This window comes from Heloderma suspectum, chromosome 4 (genome assembly GCF_057233095.1).
Source record: "Heloderma suspectum isolate Gila_16-S chromosome 4, 16-S_ref, whole genome shotgun sequence".
NCBI classification, from domain to species: Eukaryota; Metazoa; Chordata; class Lepidosauria; order Squamata; family Helodermatidae; genus Heloderma; species Heloderma suspectum.
The window spans coordinates 212,580,328-212,602,821 of record NC_139461.1 but is presented as its reverse complement, the minus strand read 5'-3'; the positions used below and the strand labels follow the sequence as shown (position 1 = coordinate 212,602,821).

Here is a 22,494-nt window from a genome sequence, read left to right as displayed (position 1 = left end):
GCTGAATAGCTTTGCTTTCTCATTCATTTTGTAATAACTCGGGTGCTTGTTTTCTTTTAACTCCTGCCTTTTGGATCATAATTTCGCTCCGCACTGTTAATATGCAAGGCAGCAATATTTCTTTGAAAAGGTCATTAATTCAGCAGTGCTTTCTTATTTTCCTTGACTGAAAATCCCACCATAATATTCTATAAATATTGTTGCAGCAATAACTGATTACAGTCTAAACAATTACAAGAAAACGGCATCAAGGAGCAGTTCTGGAGTATAAATCTTTTATCACTCAGTCATGATGTTGGAGGGGTAGTGTGTTGTAGTGACAAGAGTGCTGAGCCTAGGGCCAAACTAGAGGTTATGGTAGGAGATCCATGACTGGTTCTTCTGTTTCGTTTCTTTCTTTCTTTCTTTCTTTCTTTCTTTCTTTCTTTCTTTCTTTCTTTCAAAGAGCAAATAAAGCCATGAGTACCAACCCCACAATTTAGATCAGGCCAAAGAATTGGGTGAGAGGAGTTAGCCTTTTTTCTCCCAAGGCAGTTAACACCTTTTCAAGCCCCTTCCCCCCAGCTGCTGTTTGTCCCATGGAGCACAAGATACAGGCACCTGTCACCACAGGGGAACCCTGGAAGGCCTCAGGGTCCCTTCTCTGGATGTTTAGCTTCCATGTTTTTTGTGTGTAAAATGTTAGTCTGTAGCCCTTTTACCTGTGAACAAAAGGAAAAGCGTGCAGGTGATATTATACCTAATTGCTCAATACCTACACCCACCTTCTGGCCAATGAATGAAAAAGCATGGGGATAACTGATAAACACTACGTACTTTACTTTGAAATGTTATACAAAAAACCTTTTATATTAGTAATATTTAATACAATTGAATAATTTCAAACCTATCAATCTACCTGTACTTAGGGCCAAACTAGGCATGATATTAAATCTATCTTTGCATTTAATGTGCACATTTTAGAAAGTTGCAAATAGCAGCTGCAGGGGGCAGGGGTGCTGGTAATTATCAGGGTTGCAGAAGGTAGGATGGGAGAATTTCTTTCTTCCCTCCCCTGCTATGGTCTGACAAAAAATGTTCCTTTAAAGCTGCTAATTTGCATTGTGAGGAAATCCCCAGTTGGCACCAGTTAGGGATTTCCTATCAATGCAAATGACATTGGGGGCGGGGGAGGGATTTTTATCAGGAATGTTGGGGAGGCAAGAACTAAACCCCCTGTCTTCCCCTATTCCAGCCCTTAAATTCTGGCTGTTCTGCATTGACTCTCTACCCCATGTGTGTGTCTGTATATCTCCGTCTTTCCAAGATTTCTGGCCAGAGGCCAGGGATGTGGACAGAGAAATGAAGAGTGCTTTTATATGTCCACAGTGATTTCTCCTTTGCCCTGTGGACATGTGAAAGCATTCTTCATGTGCAAATAGGCCTTTTCCACTGGAAGAAAGGCCCTTGCACCTTTGAAATATCGCTTTGTAAGTCACTCTGATCTTCTGGGAATGTCTTTTTGTGGGCGTGGCCTGCTGCTGCTGGAAAAGCACCTGTAAGCACACAGAGTAGAGAGTGAAGCCGTTCAGATCCTATCCATAACAATTCCACTGACATCAAGATAGAGTTGGATAAATCTTTGAAATATAGCATTTTATTTCTATTCTGGCGTCTCAACTGCAACCCATTAGGAGTACAGGAAATATTGCCCCCTTACCTCTGAGGGACTGCCATGGGTAGACAGAATATTGCATATCATGGCTCAGGGTCCAATAGCATTTCCTTTGCGTTGAGGAGGGTAGAGTTAACACCTCCCCCATTTCACTTTTCCAATCTGAATCCCTCCCCTCAAAGAGATTGGTTTTGCTTAAAGCTTTCCAAGTGTGTTTGGAGGCTTGAAAGAGGCTTGATACTTTGAGGCTTGAAAGAAATTTTCCTCCACTTCAAATTAGAAGCCAATATTATTTTTGAGTGTGTCATTGATTTTTGTTTTGCCTTCCTTTGCAGTATGTGACTTGGCTCACTTGTCTGGGACAGCTTAAAGCTCTTTGTTCTTCTACAGGTACTGATTTTGACCAGGTTGCATGATCACCACAACCCACTGCCACAGTGACTTATGGTGCATGCTGGTGACCATTTTGAATATTCAACCCCTGGTGGGGGTTGCCATGGTTTGTCGTTTTGTCTGAACTTGGGCAGCAGGGGTTATTTGAGGGTTAAACAATGGTCTGTTGTAGGGTTATTTGAGGCTTGTTTAACATAAGGGGTTCAGACAATATGACAAACTATGGCAACCCCCCAATGGGGGCTGAATATTCAAAATGGCCACCCGCATGCTCCACAACCCCCTGTGGCTTAAATAAGCCATGGTGGACTGCAGTGATTGAGCAACCATTCTGTTCTGGATTGAGCAAGTTCATCTCTGGGGAAGTAATGGATGGATATTCATGCCTCATGGGAGGGAACTAGTCTAGATTCTAGAAGGCCACTTGGATTCTTCCAAATCTCTGATTGTTAGATGAGGGGTTTTTTTTAAATCTGTGTACCACATCCATGATCCGTGGGGAAAGCTTACTTTAAATATGACCTGCTTAATTTCTTCTCTTTCTGGTTCAATGGCAGTGAATGCTCAAGACAATGAAGACCACGTTCCTCTCCACTTCTGCTCTCGATTTGGACATCACGATATAGTGAAGTTCTTGCTCCAAAGTAATTTTGAAGTCCAACCCCATGTGGTTAATATTTATGGTGACACACCTTTGCACCTGTGAGTAATAAGCAATGCAGGGCATTTCTTCTTAGCCAGTACTGGCATCCCCCTTCTCTTATGAAAAACACTTTTTTTCTGACATTTTTCTCCCCAGTGCTTGTTACAATGGAAAGTTTGAAGTTGTGAAGGAATTAATTCAGCTTTCAGGAACAGAAAGTCTTACTAAGGAGAATATATTCAGTGAAACTGCCTTTCACAGGTAGGCCATTTTATATGTATATGTGCCCACTACCACCATTTTAGAAAGTTAAAAGACTGGAGGCCAAGCACAGCTACAAAGAAGGCAAAGGGTATAAATACAGTGTTATGCTTAAAGACAAAGATAGATGTGTTTTGTGCAAACCAAAGAGATACCAAGAGGAAATACAGAGGAGAACCAAATACAGAAAGCAAGTACCAGTTGAAATGACTTTATCCCTGTTCAGTCATTCTCCCCACATATAAGCTCTGCTTGCAAGGAGGAGGAGTGGGGATGGGTGTGCTAGCTCTGCCCCTCCCTCACTGTTTTTATCACCCCCTATACATGGATGATGACTGAGCCTTCTCTGTCCATGGAGTCTCTCCTTGAGGGAGTGTTCTTTCATTTCTACTCCTTCCCCTCATGGTCCAGGTCCAAAGTAGGTTCTCTGTGGTTGCTTTTATGAAAAGATAAATACATCTGGAGATCTAATTATGGATCTCCTATGTAACATTTAGTGTGGCCCTAAGGCTAACATTTATTAGGCTGAATCTCACATACCAGTTTTACCATTATCATACTGCAGTGATAACTGTTGGTGCCCATTGGTGTCATGTGCAACAATAGTTATCATTGCAGTATGATAACAGTAAAACTGCTATGTGTAGATTCCCCCTTTAGTGAGTAAATCTAATTGACCTTAATGGAACTTACTTTTGAGTAGAATGCTTAAGATCATGCTCTAAGTGGAGGTAGGGTGCGTGCACTGTGCAGGCAGGCTAATGAACACTTTCCCATCTATTACTTCTTTAGCTTAAGATGTCCTTCCCTACATTATTTTTCACCCACAGTGAAGGAAATACCATGTCCCCATAGCTTCTCGGGAAAAGCTGCTCAGCGAGGTAATTTGGAGCTGGAAAATGACTGGAGGGGAAAGAGTTAAGGACTCACTCCCTACCAGACATTCACCCACTAAGATTGGCTCAGACTGTTTTAAATTAAAACCATAGAGGAAAGAATTACAGACCTCTGCATGACATGCAGTTTGAGCCTCAATCTCATTTCCTCAGCTGTAAAATAAGAATAGCAAAGTTTTATGCTGGTGTGAGGATTTGAAAATACAACCTGTGAAGCATTTTGTACACTAAATGTCCTATAAAAATGGTAATTAATATGGTAACATTTATTTTGATCTTTCAAACATCTGGGAAGTATTCCTTATTGAAGAGTGCCAGGGATAAAGTCTGCAATTGAGTTTCTTGACATCTCCCTAATTATTAAGCTTCTCCAAGGATTCTTTGCATTTTGTTACTTCCATCTGTTACACATAATATGAGAAGGCTATCAATGAAAAAAAAATCCAAATAGTTATCATAATTGTCTATTTCTCTTGTAGGGGCTTAAAGTTGATAGTTTACAAAACTCCCTATTATGTACATAATAGTAAGATGACAGAATGTGACAAGATGCAGTATATTGCATTCCTCTATCTATCTATCTATCTATCTATCTATCTATCTATCTTCAGCCTTTCCGCTGCATTTGCACTGCTTAGACCAGTTTACAATAGCTTTGTTTTGTTTTTAAACCACAATAACAAAAATAAACTGCTGTAAAAATAGATAAAAACTAATCTAAAAAACAAGGAGCTCAGCTGCAAAAAGGCTGTCGACCTTAGAGGTAGGGATGTACGAAAGTCACTTACCTTTCGCGGATTATGTTGATGATGGGGGGAGGCGTTCCGTCCCTCCCCCCAGAATCCTCACCGGGGGGAAGGCGCTCCATTCCTCCCCCCCAGAATCCTCCGCGGCTGGCTGTGCTCCGCGGCAGCTCCGCAGAGCAGCTGGCCAGGCCCAGCCAGGCCAGAGCTGTCCGCAGCCAGATTTCCAGCTGCGGAGGGCTCTGGGTAAAAAAAAAATACCTACATAGGCTGAAACGGGGAATCAAAAAGGGACGCAAATAGCGCCCGCTATGCTATTTGCATTCCCCTTGATTTTCCCCGTCATAGTCTACGTAAATATTTACGTAGATTAAGAGGGCAAAAATAAGGAACGCAAATGGCGGCAGCCGTAGCCGCCGCCATTTGCGTACGCGGTTTTTGTTTTTTTAAAAAAACTCACCCAGCCATGATAGGCTACGTAAAGATTTAAATAGCCTATCACGTCGTGTTTTTTTTTTTTTTAAACCTAGCCATGATAGGCTACGTAAATCTTTACATAGCCTATCACATCTTTTTTTCTTTCTTTTTTTTAACAAGACTGGAAATGGCGGTGGCGGCAGCCAGTCGGAAGACCAGCCGCAGGAGCCGCTGCCGCCCGGAAGATCCGCCCCAGATGAGTCTCGTCCCGGGGGGGATCCCCGGGGGGATGGGGGGGCAGGCCGTTCTGCCACGGAGTTCAGGGGGCCGAATGCACTGGCATTCGGCCTCACCGTGATCCGTGGCGGAATTCTCTGCCATCCCTACTTGTAGGTCAAATGCCTGCTGGAACTGAGAAGCCTGGGTCCTACCATCTCCCAGGGTAGAGAGACTCCACAATCTTGGTAGGGATGTCGGAGGATTCTGTTTGGGAAGTGAAGCACAACAGATTTTTTCCAGTTCAGCCCCATGGATTTTGTTCCGCTTCCCCCTTTTCACAGTAATAGGGGAGCCACAAAAAAGGGGTGGAGCCTAGATCTGTCTTAAAATGACTTGCTGGAGATTCAGGGAATTGTGAAATGGAAGGGGTGAGCCAAGGATCAGTTCAACACTTCAAACCCTGAGGATCACTTTGTGAAGGGGGCGATCTGCTCTCCTTTTCTAGAGCTGTCAGTCATTAGTGCACGCTTGACACTTACAGCTATCAAATCACCCACTGACAGTATGGGAAAAGGGGAGATCACCCACTTAGCAAGGTGATCCTCAGGGTTTGAAGTGTTGAACTGACACTTGGGGGTGCCCAGCTTCCTTTGCACACTTGCCCAAGTGCGGCGGAAGCAGGGCCGGGGTGAACTGACAAGTTGTTTAACAAGAACAGAATATGGCTCTGCTGGTCTGAAGGCAGTAATGTGGAGAGGATGAAACTGACAAAAGGAGAACATGCCTGCGGGGCTACATAGCATGCTGCACAGTTGCGCAAGAGCAGCAATGTTTTGTTTTTAAAAAATGGCAATATTCACACACATTTCAAGACCCACCCCCAAAATATTATAAAATGTGCAAAATGCAACTTGCGCAAATGACGGAACCTGGGGGGAAATGTGCAAAATTTTCCTGGAACCTGAAAAAAATCCAATTTGGTCTGCCTCCGCTTACCGGATTGGGCACATTGCAGAAGTCCATCAGGCTTGACCGGAATGGTTTCTGAGCAACAGACAATCCTAAAGCTAGGTATGGCCACAAAGAAGGCCTTTCCCATCTCCCAACTAGCCATGCTTGGCCACTTTTGAGACACAAAGAAAAGCCTTCCTAGCAGAACTCAAGAACTGGGCAAGCTGGTATGGGAGGGGACCCATGAGAGGGGATCTTATTCACTATATATTTATTTGAAGATCTAATATGAGAAACATTTGATCCTTAAATAAACATTAAATCTATAGGTTTATGGCTTTCTGACTTTCTAGCTAGCAATATGTTGACATGCCTATGTTAAACTGTAATGTGGGCAGGATAGAAATGTGGACACTCAAGCCTCAGGTGTAAGTATCTCAAACAGCTCCCAGCAATGTGGCATATTGAAGCCAGACAAACACATGCATACATCTTTTCTCTGTTTCACATTTACTCCCAGGAAGGTCTTGTAGGAACATTTACTTGATAAAAAGTGTAATTTTAGAAGCAGCCCTTATGGCATGGGAAATACAACAGGAAAGTACAAGGAAACTCTGCCTTCATTTGCACATTTAAAGACATTTATAATCCACTTTTCCTGTGCTCAGATGGCTTCCACTAAAACAATAAAAGCAATAATAGAATCTAGACATTATTAAAACAATGAAAAAATCAGCTGAAAAGGGTTTACAGAAGGCAGAAAGGTAAGAGCAGCTGCTCACCATGCCAGGGAGGTCATTTCAGAACCTCCAGGCAATCACATCAAAGGCCCTGCTCCTTTCAGCTGATGTTCTTACTTTGCTCAGCAAAGGTACTTGGAGTGAAGCCTGGCCTGCTTAATATACATTTTGTGAAGGTTCATATAGGTAGAAGCATGTCTACTGATACATACAAGGTTTTTCAGCGCTGCTAGATTGTTCTTATGTAATCATAATGCTTATACATTATTGACTAACCACATTCAATTTTCTTAGCTGTGATCTTTTTATTTTAAATCTACTTTATTCAGTGCATGCACCTATGGCAAGAACATAGAACTTGTAAAGTTTCTTCTTGACCAGAATGTGTTGAGTCTCAATCACCAAGGAAGAGATGGACATACAGGTAAGAGTATAAAAGGGTGTGTGTGTGTGTGTGTGTGTGTGACTGAGTGTGAAAGAGAGAGACAAGAGAGAATTATGCCCCCAAAATTAAAAACACAAAAATAAAATCCAGTAGAAGGCAATTTGAAAAAGTTGGGTAGACAACTGCTAATTGCCTATCCCTTGATAAGATCAAAAGACCATATTGTCCAGCAGCCTGCTCCTACAGTGTCCAACTAGATGTTTCTGGGAAGTCCATCAGCCCAGAAGCAAGTCTGGCTCCTATGAGGTGACGATAGGCTGCTTCAAGCTTATTGCACTTGCATTATACAAGAAGAGAGACTTGGCTTTTGGAGAAACCATATAGAATGGAGTCCCCTTATTCAGCTATGTAGCACTGCAAATGGTGCCCCTTTACAAGCAGTGGGAAGAACTGAACAAAGCAATTATGGATGTCAGATGTTGCCCTTTGGCCACTAGTTGGCCATTCCTAGTCTATGGCAACACAAGCCAGGACGTACAGTAGTAATTTGCTCTGTTCAGGCATTCAGCCTGTTTGTGTGAAGGCTAAAGGGGTTGTGGGGTGTAGGGCTCAGACAAAAGCCCTGCCCTGGCTCAGGCCCTGACCTTCCCATATTGAGGGGGAAGATCTGAAGGGGGCTCCTACTCCCATTTGCTTGCTGGTGAGTAGGAGCCATGGTGCATTCGGGAACTGCTTTATCAGGCTTCCCAATTATGCAAAGATTTCTACTCATATTAAAGTGGATGTGAGTAGGAGCCCCCTTCAGACTTCCTGGCTCATCATGGTATGTTGGGGGTGGGGCTTGCATGTTCACCCACATCCCCTCCCCACATGTAGCCCTCATATAAGCAGCCTGAATGGCTATATAGTACTATTTTCTCCAACAACACTTCCCACTTATTTTACTAATGGAATGCTTGCATTGCTTCTTCCTTATAAAGGTAGAAACTTTTTGGTAGCTTCAGAGGTTAGTGCAAGATCAAAAAAGGATATCCATTAACAGTATAATCCTATACATGTCTAGTCAGAAATAAGCTATGTGGAATTCAGTGGGATTTACTCCTAAGCAGGTGTGGATAGGATTCAGCCTCACACATCTTCTTCCCACACTTAAAAAAAAAAAATTATTACATTCATATCCCGCCTTTTTTCCTCCTGAAGGAACCCAAGGCGGCATACATAATGCTCCTCCTCCTCTCCATTTTAGCCTCATGACAACAACCCTGTGAGGTGGGTTGGGCTGAGAGTCTGTGACTGGTCCAAAGTCACCCAGTGAGCTTCCATGGCCGAGTGGGGACTAGAAATGCCCAATGGAGAAATGCCTTAACTAGGGATTTACATGGAACTTATACATGTCCTGTAGACATATGATACCAAAAACACTTCCGTAAGGTGCCATGATGTCTTGTTTGTGGGAGTTTTATAGAATACGTGCTAGTAGTAGCCCAAGACAGGCAACTAGAGAACAATTTTGGGGTGGGGGTGGGTTCTCAGAGAGAGATAGTAATTGCTTTTATAAGATTCCTTTTTCAAGGAAATCTATTTATGATTTCTGTTGTTCTGCTACAAGCCCTGTTCTGAAAATCTTGCTTACAGCAATGCTTGTTTCCCTCCTCCCCCTCCCTCCCTTGATTTTCCAGGGTTACATTCTGCTTGCTATCATGGCCATATCCGTCTTGTCCAATTTTTACTGGACAATGGAGCTGATATGAATCTTGTGGCTTGTGATCCCAGCAGGTCTAGCGGTGAGAAAGATGAGCAGACCTGTTTGATGTGGGCCTATGAGAAAGGTATTATATACTATTCTGGTTTTTGGATTTTACATTAGAAAAAAGATAGTGTTACAAACTGGGAAGGGAGGACAGCGTATGAAAAACAACTCAGCTCAGACCAGGCATGCTGAGAATGGCTGTCATCGTGTGTCAACTTCTGACACTGACAGAATAAGGGATATCACATACAGGATTTATGCTCTCAGAAATGCCAACATGCTAACCAAAGCTATAACTCCACACAGACTCAGTTGCAACCTTTCTCAGTTCCAATAAAATAAAAATCCATAGTTGTGTACCTCAGTTCAGGAAAAGCTGCTTCTGCCTGCAAAAGCATAGGCAAGACTTTAAGGCTAAACCCTTTCCTCCCCCTGTTATCACTGAACAAGGTATCACAGACAACATTAGAATGCAGTTATCCATGAAGTCCATTAGGAAGTCGGGACTACTATTGATTTTATGTGGAAGGAAACTCTGGTTCTGTTGTGATGGGCAGCAACATAAGCCTCCTTCACAGATAGATAGCTATCCTTGATTTCCTGCAGAAACTCTTCAAAGAAACTGCATATCTCAGTGGTTTCTGCTATGCTGTACTGTGCGTTACAAATTTTACAGATCTGCCCCGGCAACAGTTCAGATTCATATTCTGCTTCTCTTTGTCCTCCAAACTCAAGTAGAAAAAGTTCTTTTTTGTTGGTTCTTGAAAGCTATTTCCTTGTGCTCATCTGTTGCTGAGCCAGGGTATGTTTGTACATGAAAATGTGCATGGACCCTCTACTCTTTCTGAAGTCATAAACAACTTTACTTGAGAGGGCAATCAAACCCTATACTGAATATCAGTGAACAATCTGACATTATTTGCAGGAAGATCCAGGATGTGTGTGTGTGTTTTTAAGTCTGTATGTAGACTCAGTATAATTTAACTGTATTTGTATAATACAGTTAATTATTGTTAACTGTATTGTATAATACAGTCATTTATTAGGCATCCCTTTGTTTTCATGTATGGAATGCTAGTTGCTACTATCAGTTTACTTTAATTTATTATTTTAAATGGCCACTCATGAATACATATTCTCTGGGCAGCTTATGGTTCAAGACAAACAAAATAAAATGTTTTAAAAAATACAAAATACCATAATTAAAAACAACAAATAATAAAAATGCATCATTTAAAAAACTTCCTTCTAATAAAGAGACCATAAAATAATTAGCAGTTCAGTTTAAAACATATTAAAACAGCAAGAGCCCACAGAGTGTTTAAAACATCTGATTCAAGTTGATAGCTCAAAACTACAAAATTTCAAGATTGCAATGGTTTGTGTATTTAACAATAGAGCAACTAATCTGTTACATTATGACATATGCGTAAACTTGGCTTTGAACAAGGACTGAATACTCACTAAAGCTTGGGACAGATCATAGTTCCCAACCCCCCAAGAGAATGATCACTGACATGCTGCAAACATTCCTTGAAACCTATTCATAGATTTTGTAGTACTTTCAAAACATGGTCTATCTTTCTTTCTATAGAAGGGGTGTACAACCTCTTAACACCAAGGCTGCAGGTGATGTGGCATGGGAGTCAGGGGCCCCACACATGTGTGCACATGCTCACACACACATGTACACACACAGGCACACAGATGCACACCCACATACATGTGCATACATCACAGCAATCCTGATTCAGAAGGCTCTTTTCTCACTGGTAGCAGTGGTGGGAAAAGATCGATCTGTATCAGGTTCTCTGGCTGAGGGAATAGAGATTACAGGCAATGGGCAAATTGGCAGGGGGGATTATTTGGCAGTGGTTGAGGGAAGGCAGGGCACCCTTAGGGAGCCATAGTAAAGGCCTTGTAGCTCATGGGCAGCATGCAGCTCATGGGCCATATGTTGTGCACCCCTGTTCTGCAGTGATGTGGTTTGATATTCTGTGATGTACTTGTGGAGTGGTCAAGTCCTGTTGCTGGCTGTTATTCGCTGGCAGACTGGTAGCACAGTGACATTTCAGGCAACACTATGAGATATTCTGCCATTACTTTATTGCTTGCTGTATTTCAGGGCATGATTCTATTGTCACACTTTTGAAGCATTACAAAAGACCTCAGGATGAATCCCCTTGTAATGAATACTCCCAACCTGGAGGAGGTATAGTATTGACAAGCTGTTCACGTTGCATTGGTAAGAACTAGATCAAGTCCTGGATCAGTGCTTAGATGCAGTAATGGGCTGGATGAGGGCCAATAAACTGAAACTGAATCCTGGCAAGACGGAAGCCCTGTGGTGAGTGGTTCCTGAGTCTGGGAGATAGGCTCATTGCCTGTTCTGGATGGGGTTACATTCCCTTTGAAAGATCAGGTCCGTAGTCTGGGGGTACTCCTAGATCCATCATTGTTGCTGGAGGCCCAAGTGTAGGGATGTATGAAAATTCCGCCACGGATCTCTGGGAGGCCGAATGCCAGTGCATTCGGCCCCCCGAAATCGGTGGCAGAACGGCCTGCCCCCCTGCCCCCCCCGGGACGAGACTTACCTTGGGCAGATCTTCCTGGCGGCGGCGGCTCTGGCGGTGGTGCGGCGGCGGCCGGTCTTCCGACCGGCCACCACCATTTCCAGTTAAAAAAAAAAAAACGTGATAGGCTATGTAAAGATTTACGTAGCCTATCATGTCTGACTTTTTTTAAAAAAAAAACAACGCGTGTACACAAATGGCGGCAGCCATGGCTGCCGCCATTTGCATTCCTTATTTTGGCACGTCTTAGTCTACGTAAACATTTCCGTAGACTAAGACAGCGAAAATAAGGGGAACGCAAATAGCATCCACTACACTATTTGCGTTCCCCTTATTTTCACCGTCTTAGTCTACGGAAATGTTTACGTAGACTAAGACGTGCCAAAATAAGGAATGCAAATGGCGGCCGCCGCCATTTGCGTATGCACGTTGTTGTTGTTGTTTTTAAAGTCAGCCGTAATAGGCTACATAAACATTTACGTAGCCTATCACGGCTGACTGCAGGGACGCAAATGGCGGCGGCTACGGCCGCCGCCATTTGCATCCCTGCTAGCCAGTGGCCAGATGTCCGGCTGCTGGCGGAGCCGGCTGGCGGCTCCGCAGAATCCCTGCAGAGCACAGCCAGCCGGCCAGGATTCCGGGGGGGGGGGAGGAACAGAGCGCCTCCCCCCCGGTAAGGATTCCGGGGGGAGGGACAGAACGCCTCCCCCCCAACCATAAACATAATCCGTGAAAGCTAAGTGCCTTTCGTACATCCCTACCCAAGTGGTCGTGGTGGCTCAGAGTGCCTTTTACCAGCTTTGGCTGGTACACCAACTACGGCCTCTCCTGGGCAGGGATAGCTTGGCCACAGTGGTACAGGTGCTAGTAACCTCAAGACTGGATTACTGCAATGCACTCTATGTGGGGCTGCCCTTGAGGCTGGTCCAGAAGCTGGAGCTAGGGCAGAATGCAACGGCTCGGCTGTTGTTAGGAGCTGCCCCTTTGGGGCATGCAACTCCTTTGCTGAGGGAACTGCACTGGCTGCCCATTCGCTACCAGCCCAGGTTTAAGGTTTTGGTACTAGTGTACAAAGCCCTAAACAACTTGGGACCAGGATACCTGAGAGAGCGCCTCCTTCCCTACCAACCTGCCCGATCACTGAGGTCATCAGAGGGCATGCTCCTGGTGGTTCCACATGGACCTATGGTCCTGTGAAATACGGATTTCAGTTTACCCAGGACCACTCAGTTGATCAGCCTGAGAGGTTGGGGATCTTATGAGGTGGAGAAGAACATGCACACAACTAATGTAGATGTAAGAAATAAAAGAAATAAGCAGAAGTAGAACCTCCCCAGAGAGTTGCATGCTCTCGGAGGCTGAAGAGGTTACATACCTCTCAGGTACAAACTTAATTACAAAGGAATCTCAAAGAGCTTCAGGCTCTCTGAAGCTCAAGAGGTGTCACGCCTCTTACATAAAAGCCCCAAACTAACAATCCTCAAGAAGTTGTGCCCTTCTCTGAGGCTTAAGAGGCTGCACGCCTCTTAGGTAGAAACTTAGTTACCCAAATGTGGTGCATTAAATGACTAAATATACACTTAGTCCCTGTTTGTTTCTCAGCTCCAGATTGGTCCATGCCACAAATGGCCCACTGAGGCAATGGTGATACAGTGTCAGCCAAGCCTAAGCCTGCTGTCTTATATCCCAAACCCAAATGGTTAAGTATGGCAAAGATAACCATACCTTATCTAAGCCCTGGACAGTAAAATCCTTTTCCTGAATTTTACCCAACACATACTCACCACAATGCTATCAAGTACTTGGCCAGAGCAGTTAATACGTGTCCCGTAGATCGAGGGTAGTGTTGGTATGTGCACATACAAACTATCCAGATGCAACCTCGCCCCTCCTGAACAATGGCAGATTCATGGGTTTTATACCCTTTTCCCTCATTGGGGCTCATGAGATGAAAGAGGGGTTCAGTATGTTCTTTGTTGATAATACATCATGTTCTCAATTCCAGGATTGATAATGACAGATTGACATCTCCTTCCAACTCTCCAACATTTCTCAAGGTTGTTTCTGTGGTCATAACATGCTGTATTCCTCTTTTATTGGCCCATGACCATCTTCTGTAACTGATACTTTGGCAATCTTCAGCACATACCAGAGCACCCTCATCTGGCCCTCCTGCAATAAAACCATTCATTCTCCATTCACACCTCCCCTTCCTGATCTGGGCTATTCACATGACATGGACTGGTTTAGAACGTTGACCTTTTTACATTTCATAGTGTTCTCAGTGGACACTTAAATATTTTGGATTACAAAATACATTTCAGTATGTTTACAATTCAGGCTTGTATTCAGGGTCAAACTTTGCATTCTATTTCTTTTCACACCACATTTGTTACATTGCAAAGAAAACAAGAGTACATTGTGGCGCCTGAAGTCTACAAGGATATCCACTAGGAGCAGGGAGAGAAGTTATAGAGGGAAGCAATCTTCATTGACAAAAATCAAGTAACGGTGGATTTAAGAAATGAGAGAAATTAATAAAAGTGATAAGATATTAGAAGTAAATATTTAAGGGAAATATAAGTGTATATGAGGAGACATTAAAAAGACAACTTGAAGAAAAATAGGGAAAAATAAAATCACACTGTGTCAGTCCAACTGGAGTCCACCAGGAGAAGAGCCTTCAGTGTGGTGGCCCCGTTTCTTTGGAACTCCCTGCTCCTGGAGGTCAAGCAGGCACCAACACTGTGTTGCTTCCAGCGCCTCTTGAAAACAGTTCTGTTCCAGGAAGCATTCCTTAAATGACCAACCATGGCTTTTATTGGCATTCTGTTATTAATAATTTTAATGATCTGTTTTAATCTTTTATCTTTTTTACTATTGTACTTCTCGTGTTCACTGCTCTGGAATCTGTTTGGATGGGAAGCGGTATACAGATGTTGTAAATAAAATAAAATAAACTAGATGGGTATGACACCAGCCTGTGTGGATGGCTCCGAAACAGTGCAGCAAGGATTAACAGCCTGGACAGGGACAGCAGAGGTAGCTGCCCAGTATAGAACCAACTCAGCTCATGTGGGAGCCAGGTGGTGCGGGGTGGGGGTGAGATTATGTAACAGGCTTGGCCAGCAGGGAGGGAAGGAGAGAAGGCAGAAGAGAAACTCTAAGGCTTAAGGAGGAGAGAGAAAAAAGGAGCAGCAGGACTAGCAGGCCTCACAAAAGGCCACAGCCTGGGGCTTGAGGAAACTAGGAGGAGCCTACTCCCTGCAAAGCCAAGAGAGGAGAGGACCATTCCAATGTGGGGAGCACAGAAGCTCGAAGTGACAAGGGTGACCCTGAAGATGAGCATCTGCCCACCCAATTCCAGCAGCAGGGGAGTTGGATTCTTAATGGCAGTCTTTGTTGTTGTTGTTCAGTCGTTAAGTTGTGTCCGACTCTTCGTGACCCCATGGACCATAGCACGCCAGGCCTTCCTGTCCTCTGCTCTCTCCTGGAGTGTGCTCAAGTTCATATTCATTGCATCGGTGATGCTATCTAGCCATCTCATCCTCTGCCGTCCCCTTCTCCTTTTGTCTTCAGTCTTTCCCAGCATCAGGGTCTTTTCCAGGGAGTTTTCTCTTCGTATTAGGTGGCCAAAATATTTGAGCTTCAGCTTCAGTATCTGTCCTTCCAATGAGCACTCAGGGTTGATTTCCTTTAGGATTGACTGATTTGACCTCCTTGCAGTCCAGGGGACTCGTAAGAGTCTTCTCCAGCACCACAGTTCGAAGGCATCAATTCTTTGGCGCTCAGCCTTCCTTATAGTCCAGCTCTCACAGCCATACGTTACTACTGGGAAAACCATAGCTTTGATTATCTGAACCTTTGTCAGCAAGGTGATGTCTTTGCTTCTTACTATGCTGTCTAGGTTTGCCATAGCTTTCCTCCCAAGGAGCAAGCGCCTTTTAATTTCATGGCTACAGTGATCACAGTCTGCGGTGATCTCGGAGCCCAAGAAAATAAAATCTGTCACTGCTTCCATTTCTTCCCCTTCCATAGGCCAGGAAGTGATGGGGCCAGATGCCATGATCTTCATTTTTTTAATGTTGAGTTTCAAACCAGCTTTTGCACTCTCCACTTTCACCCTCAACAAGAGGCTCTTTAGATCCTCTTCACTTTCTGCCATTAGGGTGGTATCGTCTGCATATCTGAGGCTGTTGATAATTCCCCCAGCAATCTTAATTCCGACCTGTGATTCATCCAACCTGGCGTTTCTCATGATGTACTCTGCATATAAGTTAAATAAGCAGGGTGACAATATGCAGCCTTGTCGTACTCCTTTCCCAATTTTGAACCAATCGGTTGTTCCATGTCCGGTTCTTACTGTTGCTTCTTGGCCCTCGTACAGGTTTCTCAGGAGACAGGTAAGGTGGTCTGGTACTCCCATCTCTTTAAGAATTTGCCACAGTTTGTTGTGATCCACACAATCAAAGGCTTTAGCATAGTCAGTGAAGCAGAAATAGACATTTTTTTTCTGGAATTCTCTTGCTTTCTCCATGATCCAGTGAATGTTGGTGATTTGATCTCTAGTTCCTCTGCCTCTTTGGAACCCAGCTTGTACTTCCGGTAGTTCTTCGTTCACATACTGCTGAAGCCTAGCTTGTAGGATTTTGAGCATCACCTTGCTGACATGTGAAATGAGCGCAATTGTACGGTAGTTTGAACACTCTTTGGCGTTGCCCTTCTTTGGAACTGGAATGTAAACTGACCTTTTCCAGTCTTGTGGCCACTGTTGAGTGTTCCAGATTTGTTGGCATATTGAATGCAGCACTCTAACAGCATCATCTTTTAGGATTTTAAATAGCTCAGCTGGAATACTGTCATCTCCACTAGCTTTGTTGTTAGTAATGCTTCCTAAGGCCCAGTTGACTTCACTCTCGGGGATGTCCAGCTCAAGTTCAGTGACCGCACTATCATGGCTATCAGGGACATTAAGATCTTTCCTGTATAGTTCTTCTGTGTATTCTTTCCACCTCTTCTTAATTTCATCTGCTTCTGTTAGGTCCCTGCCTTCTTTGTCCTTTATCATGCCCGTCTTTGCACAAAACGTTCCCTTGAGATCTCCAATTTTCTTGAAGAGATCTCTAGTCTTTCCCATTCTATTGTTTTCTTCAATTTCTTTGCATTGTTCATTTAAGAAGGCCTTCTTGTCTCTCCTTGCTATTCTTGGAAACTCTGCATTCAGTTGGATATATCTTCCCTTTTCTCCCTTGCTTTTCGCTTCCCTTCTTTCCTCAGCTACTTGTAAAGCCTCATCAGACAGCCACTTTGCTTTCTTGCATTTCTTTTTCTTTGGGATGGATTTAGTTGCTGCCTCCTGAACAGTGGTACAGACCTCCGTCCATAGTTCCTCAGGCACTCTCTTTATCAGGTCTAATCCCTTAAATCTATTCATCACCTCCACTGTATATTTATCAGAGATATGATTTAGGTCATACCTGAATGGTTTAGTGGTTTTCCCTACTTTCAGCTGAAATTTTGCAATAAGAAGCTCATGATCTGAGCCAGAGTCAGCTCCAGGTCTTGTTTTTACTGACTGTATAGAGCTTCTCCATCTTTGGCTGCAAAGTACAGCAACAATGGGTTATAGGACAGAGCCTATGCAGAACAATAAATTTCATTGCATTAAAATCAAACCTCATTCTTTTTCTAGATGCTTTTGATATCTTTTAAGAATTCCTTTTTATCTTAAAACAATGTTGTCATTCCATGTTACACGTGAGAGAGAGAGAGAGAGCCTTTCCTTCCTGCATGTTTGATTTGTCATTTAGGCATTTTCTTTGTGTTGCCTTCCTGTAGTAAGTTTTTGGTTACTTGCACTTCATGACTCCAGGCCTAAACATCTTATTTGAAGTTAATTTTTATTTAAATCAATGATATATACCTCAAATAAAAGTGGTTAGGATTCAGCTGTAAATGTATATATTAATCTCAAGATTTCTCCCACCCCAAATGTTTTTATTTTTGTTTTGTTTTTTAATTCTAAGGATTAATTTTATTTTCTGACCAACTGCTAAACTGGCAAAAGACAAGTGCTATGAAAACATTTAACACTTACCAAAAAAAATGAACAAATTACTACCCAGGAAACCACTGCATAAACAGAGATGAACTCCGGTTTTACCAATGGCAGGAAATGGGTTTTATTAAGTTAATGCATACTGCAATAACAGCATTGAGTTAAAGTGGATCTGGAGAAATCAGTAGTCAGTCTCTTTACTGATGTTAGTACAGCCAAGCAATTTGGCTGCCCTTCCTCCTGTGTTGCAGACAACACATGATTATTCCTCGACAGCATCTATATCTCTGGTTATTATGAATAAAATGAAACACAATAAACATTCTTAAAATACCTGCTGTTTGCCATTTAATGTTGTGCATATCCCAAAGCAGACCTGTGAATCTTGCTATGAATCTTTCTCCTCCTCATTTCCTGAAGCTCCTTGAACACTTTATCCCCCACTTCCTGGAACTGAAATGGTAGTTCTGCATCCAAGATTTCATTCAGTTGATGTTTGAATCTCAGGATGTTTGAGTATAAGAAGTTTCTGATTTTTTCAAGTTTAGTTCAGTACTAATACATGCTGATTTATTTTAGTAAAATTCAGTCAATTGTTACGTTGCACTTCCAGCACATATATACTAGCTTGCAAAGTATATAAATTCATGAAGTCTAAAGCTGTAGCTATTATGAATCTATAAAGTTTCCGTAGCTTTAATGGAGCTACATGAAATGTTCACATTAATGTTAATAAAGACATACCATATGTATACCATGTACAACAACAGTATTGCTTTTCAGAACATAAGTTTATAACCATTATAGGGTCTTACTTAATGTGTTAGCTTTAAAAACAATATACAAAGCCCTATATATTCTGAACATCTGAAACCTTGTTTCTCATTTTGTTTCAGATGGATCTTACGTATCAGTTCCATCTCCTCTGGGGAAGATTAAAAGCATGACTAAAGGTATTTTAATAATGACGGAAGCACATTATGTTTTATATCTCATTACAAAATGCATTTATTAGAGTTAGGTCAAATTCTTGCTGAATTCATGGTTGAATTCAGACTTACTCCAAAGTGTTGTTCAAAGAAAGATTTGTATATTCTTCAGTCACCTCTAAACTGGTGGCACAACTATTGAACACTGTCATTTTGGATGTGGCAGTGTCTACACAAGTCTAACACTTAGCTTAGGTTTGTCAACTTTTTTCCTGAGGACTCACATGCCTTTGAGTGTTTGATATGAAGAAATGTAACAGGCATGTTCCTATGACTTCATTTACATACCTCAAAAAGTTTCACCTGTCAAAAGTTCTGCCTATAAGAAAGCTGTTAAGACACAGGAGCGGAGCCCTGTGAGGAAACACACAGAATAATACACCCCCTACATACACGAGAGAGAGAGAGAGAGAACATAGGAACCTGCCTTATGCTGAGTCAGATCATGGATCCATCTAGCCCAGTATTGTTGACACTGGTTACCAGTGACTCTCCAAGATGTCAGGACAGGAATTTTTCCAGCCCTACCTGGAGATACCAGGAATTGAACCTGGAACCTTCTGTGTAGCTTTACCATTGAGCTATGGCCTCTAACATGTTTTAGCAATGTTCAGAATTGGATGCACCTTTCCTGCCTAGTCTCAACAAGGGACAAGGAGGTCCAAGTGAGGAAAATGAAAATTTAGAATGCGGGAGAGTATACAAGCAGGGCAAAGTCAGTAGTACTTTCTACTCCCCCAATGTTGTTCAAGATCTATATGAAGCTGCTGGGGGTGGTCACTGGGGGATTTGGAGCTAAATGCCATCAGTATGCTGATGACAGGCAGCTCTGTCTCCCTGACATCTGAATCAGGACTGAGGAGAGGCTGTGATTGTCCTGGATCAGTGTCTAAAGTCAGTAATGGGCTGGATGTGGGCCAATAAACTGAAGCAGAATCCTGGCAAGACGGAAGCCCTGTGGGTGAGTGGTTCCCGAGTCTGGGAGATAGGCTCATTGCCTGCTCTGGATGGGGTTGCACTCCCTCTGAAAGATCAGGTTCGTAGTCTGGGGTAGGGATGGCGGAGAATTCCGCCACAGATTTCAGTGAGGCCAAATGCACTGGCATTCGGCCCCCCAAAATCCATGGCGGAACGGCCTCCCATCCCCCGCCCCCCTGCGGATTCCCCCCAGGATGAAGCTTACCTGGGGTGAATGTTCCGGCGGTGGCGGCTCCAGCGGTGGCGGCAGCTGGTCTTTCGACCGGCTGCTGCAGCCGCCATTTGCATCTGCTGTTTGCCGTGATAGGCTACGTAAGTATTTAAGTATTTACATAGCCTATCATGGCAAGCAAAAAAAAAACAGCATACACAAATGGCGGCGGCCACGGCGGCCGCCATTTGCATTCCCTATTTTTCACCATTTTAGCCTACATAAATATTTACATAGGCTATTACGGCGAAAAAAAAGGGGGAACGCAAATAGCGTAGTGGACGCTATTTGCGTTCCTTTTTTTTTTTGCCGTAATAGCTTACGTAAATATTTACGTAGGCTAAAACGGCGGGGGGGAAAGGAACGCAAATAGTGCCCACTACGGTATTTGTGTTCCCCTTTTTTTTTGCCATAATAGCCTACATAAATATTTATGTAGGATAAAATGGTGAAAAACAGGGAACGCAAATGGCGGCTGCCGTAGCCGCCGCCATTTGCGTATGCTCTTGTTGTTGTTTTTTTGGCCTGCTGTGATAGGCTACGTACATATTATTTATGCAGCCTATCACGGCAGCCTGGCTGGATGCAAATGCTCCATTTGCGTCCACAGTAGCCAGTCTGCAGCCGGAACTCTGGCTGCGGACGGCCCTGGCCGGCTGCTCCGCAGAGCTGCCGCGGAGTGGAGCCGGCCGGGCAGGATTCCAGAGGGGAGGACCGGATCTCCTCCCCCCGATCGAGGATTCTGGGGGGAGGGACGGAGCACCTCCCCCCACCACCATGAATCAATCCGTGAAAAGGTAAGTGACTTTCGTACATCCCTAGTCTGGGGGTACTCCTAGATCCATCATTGTCACTGGAGGCCCAAGTGGCCTCTGTGGCTCGGAGTGCCTTCTACCAGCTTCAGCTGGTTCACCAGCTACGGTCTCTCCTGGACAGGGATAGCTTGGCCACAGTGGTACAGGCATTAGTAACCTTAAGACTGGATTACCGCAATGTGCTTTATGTGGGGCTGCCCTTGAGGCTGGTCTAGAAGCTGGAGCTAGTGCAGAATGCAATGGTTCAGCTGTTGTTAGGAGCTGCCCATTTTCAGCATGCAAATCCTTTGCTGAGGGAACTGTACTGGCTGCCTATTTGCTACTGGGCCAGGTTTAAGGTATTAGTACTAGCGTACAAAGCCCTAAACAACTTGTGACCAGGATACCTGAGAGAGCACCTTCTTCTTTACCAACCTGCCCGATCACTGAGGTCATCAGAGGACATGCTCCTTCCACATGGATCTATGCCCCAGTTGGAGTCCACCACCAAAAGAGCCTTTAGCATGGTGGCTCCCTTCTTGTGGAAGGGAGGTCAGGCAGGTGCCAAAGTTGTATTGCTTTCAGCGCCTCCTGAAGATGTCGTTATTTTGAGAGGCCTTCCCTGAGTGACCAGCTGCAGTTTATTAAGTTCAGAACCTGTTCTTTTAAAATGTTTTAAATATGGGGTTTTATTCTTTTATCTTGTTTTTCACCGCTCCGAAAACTTTGATGTGGAGCAGTATTTAAATTTTTGTAAATAAATAAATAAAATAAATAAAAATACTGCATGGTTTAAGACCTTGCTTAGCATTAATTGTCCTAAAAATAGTGCATGTTAAATATGTACATGATTAGGGTCTTCTGTCTAGAAATGTCCAGATCGATGAGTTGAGAATGGTTCCTTTAGATAGCTGCTAGTGCATTGCCATGCTGCCCAGGTCTATGGAAGTCTACTCAGATATACAGTAAGCCACTGTGTTCAATGGTGCTTACTTTAAGTAAGCGTGTGTAGGACTGCAACTTTGGTTTAAACTCAGTAAGAATTGTAACTGTGAAATAGGTTCTTTTTATCCCAAAGAGAAAACTATTTATTATTATAATTACTATTATTGTAGTATTTCATACATCCTGCAGCATTGCAGGCTGAACTGAGACATTCTGCAAGATGTCACACTAAGGTACTACATCGACTTTTTTCTTATTAAAAATTAAAAATGATGATAGGAATATAAAGGTAAGTACTAGCAGATTTAAACCAACTTCATTTAAAAAGAATTCTTTTCAAAAATTAATTGTATGTTTGAGGCATAACTCAGTTGAATGTTGATGGTTCTTTTGACACACTTCCTTTATGAATTTTCTTCCCAAATGTTAGCTCTGGTACATCAAGGGTTTATATCTTACCCGTGTAATCAGAAGGCATATTCAAATGCTGTTATGAAATGTTTTGATAAACCTCTTATAACGGAGCTCATGGATCAACAAGTTAGCCTGCAAATTTAGTTGTGTATTGAATCCATTTCCAAGAACCACTGAACAGTAGATCGGAATGGAAATCAGAATGGCAACACAGCCTCACTAGCCACTGTTAGAGAGACAGTAGAGGGAACTAATCCCTTGTATAAAGGATTTTCTGCAACCATTACATGATCCAGGTAGAATATGCATATGGAATGGTGTTCTTTAGTGATAAGCCGCTAAAGCCAAAAAGCTCTAAGGATGTCGCAAATCTGTGTTTATTATTGGGGTTTATTGTAGGATACTGAAACAAAGAAGTACAGAACTGCAAGTCATCCAATTTATAGTGAGAAAATAAGCCATTCATGTGTTATTTATTTA

General features: G+C 43.2%; 1 protein-coding gene across 2 annotated transcripts in view; it reads left to right on the top strand.

Annotated features, from left to right (window-relative positions):
* Positions 1-22,494, top strand: part of TNNI3K (TNNI3 interacting kinase) — a 268,089-nt gene that overhangs the window by 76,828 nt on the left and 168,767 nt on the right. For both annotated transcript variants that reach the window (XM_084852224.1, XM_084852223.1), the window contains 6 exons: positions 2,605-2,749; positions 2,847-2,951; positions 7,247-7,341; positions 8,982-9,131; positions 11,178-11,264; positions 18,580-18,636. In XM_084852224.1, the coding sequence (XP_084708350.1) occupies positions 2,605-2,749; positions 2,847-2,951; positions 7,247-7,341; positions 8,982-9,131; positions 11,178-11,264; positions 18,580-18,636 (639 nt within the window). The remainder of the gene's footprint in view (positions 1-2,604; positions 2,750-2,846; positions 2,952-7,246; positions 7,342-8,981; positions 9,132-11,177; positions 11,265-18,579; positions 18,637-22,494) is intronic.